The 4,329-nt window shown below is 42.4% G+C and overlaps 1 protein-coding gene across 1 annotated transcript; it reads left to right on the forward strand.

Moving 5' to 3' along the window:
• Nucleotides 1-481: 481 nt before the first annotated feature.
• LOC106518535 (otopetrin-1) lies at nt 482-3,291 on the forward strand (the record flags this gene model as incomplete). Its single annotated transcript, XM_014009875.1, is given in 4 exon segments — nt 482-1,187; nt 2,231-2,367; nt 2,665-2,723; nt 3,161-3,291. Coding segments are annotated over 4 exon segments (700 nt in total), but the record flags the coding sequence as incomplete, so codon positions are not given.
• Nucleotides 3,292-4,329: the final 1,038 nt, after the last annotated feature.

Here is a 4,329-nt window from a genome sequence, read left to right on the forward strand (position 1 = left end):
ATCCAATTTAATGCACACATCCTTATTTACGTGGGCAGTCTTTATGTTATTTAAATTGCGCGCATCTGTCCATCGGTGTCAGAACTGACGGACTGTCTTTTATCAGTCCCCCACACAAAAATCTTATTGTAAATCAGAAAGATGAAGTTATGTATTTTTTGTTGTTTGTGTAATTATTTGAATTTACTTTAAGATATAGGCTACACCTCATGTAATGTCTGCTGCCTTTAGGAATTATTCTGTATTTGCGTTTTATTTTTATAGGCCTAAATGTGCGCTCAGATGACTTGAAAGAATTCTAGATGAAATGTCTGAAAACACTAAAGTGATGGATTTAGCCTAAAACTTTTTTAATCTCCCCTACTCCTGTGAAATGCTCCTGCGCTTTGGGGGTCTTTCTTTTTTTGAGACAATGAATGGTTGGCAGAGCGAGTTCAACTGATTTCTTTGAAACACTTGTTAGCGACGGGAGGGCGGACGTCAGGGATCACAGAGGACTGAAACGCAATCTCTCATTTAAGGCGTCTCAGCGAGCTYATTCAGAGCAGCAGGTCTCTCCGTTTCAGGTTCAGGAATACAAGGTGACACTGGCGCGCATCAAGCCCATCCTCRGTGAGGCAGGACATTTGAACCGTGCGTAACTGCGGAGCCGGACCTTGGAGATTGAATTAATGTTTGGCACGCATTGTATCCGTCTGAATCAGCACCTTGTAGGCACTTGGAACGCACCTGGCCTCCCCCCTCGGGTGCACTTATAGGGCACAGATTTGACTCGTTTCCTCGTAGCAGCTGTTGCACAAAAAGCCTGCTCGCCATGGGGGAACGCGGCGTCCTGGGCATCATGTGTCCGAACAAGTACAGCCGCCGCTCCTCGTCGTCGTCCGCCAGCTCCATACGGGAGAATAAGATGTTCCCCAAACTCAAAGCCTTTTCCAAGGACTACCCGAAGAAGAACGCGGAGTTCCTCAGCGGACAGTACGGGACCAACCTGCTRCTGATCGGCGTGGCGCTGATGCTGGCCATCGCGCACCACGAGCCCTCCGTGGAAGAGGAGCACCTGCTGGCCTTCGCCACGGGCCTCATGATCCTGCAGCTCTTCTGGATGATGTGGTACATCCTGGTGCGCACCAGGCGCAGGAGCGCGCGGACGGAGAGGGACGTGAACGCCACCACATGCTGGATCAGAGGTAACCTTTGACACTTAWACGCGTAAATGTGCTTAAGCCAAAACTTACTGCAGTTATTAAACGCTTTAACGTTACCTGTAAAATTGGTTTAAGGCAGACTATGGTTATGCGTCTGTCTGTTAGTAACATTTTGCATGAACCACTGAACACATTTTATTGAAACTTGAAGAAAGTAATCACTGAATACATTTCTACAGCTCATTAGCTTTTGGAGTCGAGCCGATCCAAGATTGTCGCCACAGCTGACTGCCCTTTAGAAACACAATAATGGTTCTAACTCAGTCATTTTTACAGATGTGGAGCTAAAATTTCATGTGGTCGTAGATGAGACTGATACCCAGCATGTGTTTGCAGCGCCAACAGATCTTAGTGAAATCAAATCTGTGTGTCTGTTAGCAACATTTCTCATGAACTACTGAATTTATTTTAATGAAATGATCAGGAAATATTAACTAGATGTTCGTCTTAACGTAAGTGATAGATTTTTGAAGACAACCCAAATCAAGATGGCCACATCCGACTGACCACAAAAAACACATAAATAGTTATAATTTAGACAATTTCACAGAAAATGAGCTACATTCAGCATGAGAATCAGTCACACTTCATGCGTTACTCATCCCACATCTTTAGCGTCAAGCTTTAGATTTACCTGTTGGAGTCATCCCTGCAAGAACCAGACTTATTTTAATGAAACTTTTTTAGAAAGTAATCATTGGATGAACATCTATGAGATTCTGAATATTTTTTTAAACCTATTCAGTTAGAGAAACAACTAAAAAGATGTGGTAGTAGCTGAGAGTCATTCACAACACATATTCTGAGCAGGACATCTAACAAATGAAATTGTACATGTTAATTTTAAGGTTTGTTCAACACATGCCACTCTGATTTTTAAACATGAATGATCCTAATCTGAAATTTAGGCATTAATGTKTGCAGGTGATATGCATTTCTCCAGAGAATTTAAACTTTAATTTAAAATTAAATCAGTGAATACAGATGTTTTACTTGTGCCATAAAATCATTTTTTTTCTCTGTAGGTGGTTTGACTCTCCTTGCAGTCCTCTCTCTGATCATGGACGCCCTGAGAATTGGGTATTTTGTCGGCTACCGCTTCTGTTTGTCGGCTGTGATTCCGGTCTATGCTGCCATCCATGCAATTCACACCGTAGCTCAGGTAAGTTTCCAGACCTGGCTTCATTTCAATAAACTGATAATCTTCCATCAGGATTACAATCTGGCTCTTTTATTATCTGTGCTCCGCTGAGGAACTTTGGATAATGAGCTCTTTGTTGCAGCAACAATATAACCCTACCCTTTTCCATGTTATTTGAGTGTATCTTCATAGGGCAAGGCAAATCCTTATGGTAAAAGGGAGTTAAATACTCATGTACATGACATTTCTGCCAACTGTTAAACTTCTAAACATGTTTAAGACATGGGTTTTTCAAGATGTTTTTTTTTTTTCCTTCAGGTGCATTTTCTTTGGTTTCACATCAAGGATGTCATCAAAAGCTTTGAAACCTTCGAGAGGTAAATACACGTTGCACAAAACTTAAGGAAATTAGTGTTTGGTAGAAGATTTCTATTGTAATGATGCTTATTGGTAATAAATCTTGTACTTTTGTTAAATTCCCTTTTAAATGGTGCCACATTTGTAAGGAACATGCATTTATGGGATGAGCAGGAGAGCTGAGTATGTGGATTATGAAAAATGATCCAAATCTTCTCTGCCAAACAACTTATTTTGCTGTTCCTATTGACACTTGTTTTAAACTTCTGGTACCCCCAGGTACCCACTATAAGATATATTGTCAAGAAGCATTGTTTCAGCAAAGAAGTCATTCACCAAGCACTATTTTTTTAACTTTTTGTGCTGAGTTTAATTCTAATTTTACAACATTGTTGAGCCATGTTTTAATCTTCCCAGCTGGACGATCCCTGACTTTTCCACATTCTATTTGTCTCAGATTTGGTGTGATTCACGCAGTCTTCACCAACCTCCTGTTGTGGTGCAACGGCGTGATGTCAGAGACCGAGCACTTCATGAACGATCATGTCAGGAGGCTCACCGCTCTGGGATTCGAAAATATCACCATGGGTAAGGGGCCAATGGGTCGATTGCTGGCTTGTACCTTGAAGAGAGGGACAATGGTCCACTTGGGAGCTTACTTTAAGGGATGAAAGAAAAGTGAAATAGAGGAAGGTTTGAGAGGGGAGGAAGAGGGAAGCTTAGCTCCCCTTAGGTCTTGTTTCTGACTCTCTCTATAGGGTTTCACAGGAAACAGAGATTTGCTGGTGCCCTCCCCACCCCTGTGGTCTTTTCTCCACACTTCAGCCACCACTGCCCTCCTCTGGCAATCCCTCGCTTGACCCCAGACAGCTTTGTCAGAAAGCTGCTCAGTCCCAGGGGTGCTGCAATTACAGTAACTGATCCATCTAAGCCCAGGGTTGGGAGGTTCAGTTGCTCCTCCTCATATCCGGCCGACTGTGAGGGTGGCTGCACCCTGACTGCCGTTCCCCCTTTTAATTAAAAGGTGCAGCGTCGCAACAGTGGCCTTTTCTGGGTTGAAGGGCAGGAGGGGGGAGGGGCAGGGGCACACGGCAGGGTTTTGTTAGGATGTGGCCCCAAAGGGCAACCAATAAGCARCGCGGGCCGCCGTGGGCTTTACGAGGAGTGAGTAAGTATAAAACATACATTCATCAGCAGGAGTGTTCAGATGATGGCTGAGGTTTCACGTTAGCAAAATTTAACCGAGAACGACAATGGAGGTACTTGTACTGGAGGATTGTAGGGCGTCAAGTTAAGCTTTACCCTTAGTAATACAGATAAAACTGATTAAAGGCAGTTCATATCATCAGGCAGTTCATGTTTCATGATTGCATTTCAATTTAGAATAAGTCCGTTTTAATCTTCAACACTGTCCCTTCATGAAATGTTAATCTCTAGTTGTGACTTGTTTGACAATGAGTTTGTTTACACTTTGGTATGTTTTGGTCATTTGTAGTTCCCATCTTTCAGGCATTTTAGCATGTTTTAATACTTTTCATTACAACTGATTTCATCATGATTTCATATGTATGTATGTATGTATGTATGTATGTATGTATGTATGTATGTATGTATGTATGTATGTAT

This window comes from Austrofundulus limnaeus, unplaced genomic scaffold (assembly GCF_001266775.1).
Source record: "Austrofundulus limnaeus strain Quisiro unplaced genomic scaffold, Austrofundulus_limnaeus-1.0 Scaffold62, whole genome shotgun sequence".
NCBI classification, from domain to species: domain Eukaryota; kingdom Metazoa; phylum Chordata; class Actinopteri; order Cyprinodontiformes; family Rivulidae; genus Austrofundulus; species Austrofundulus limnaeus.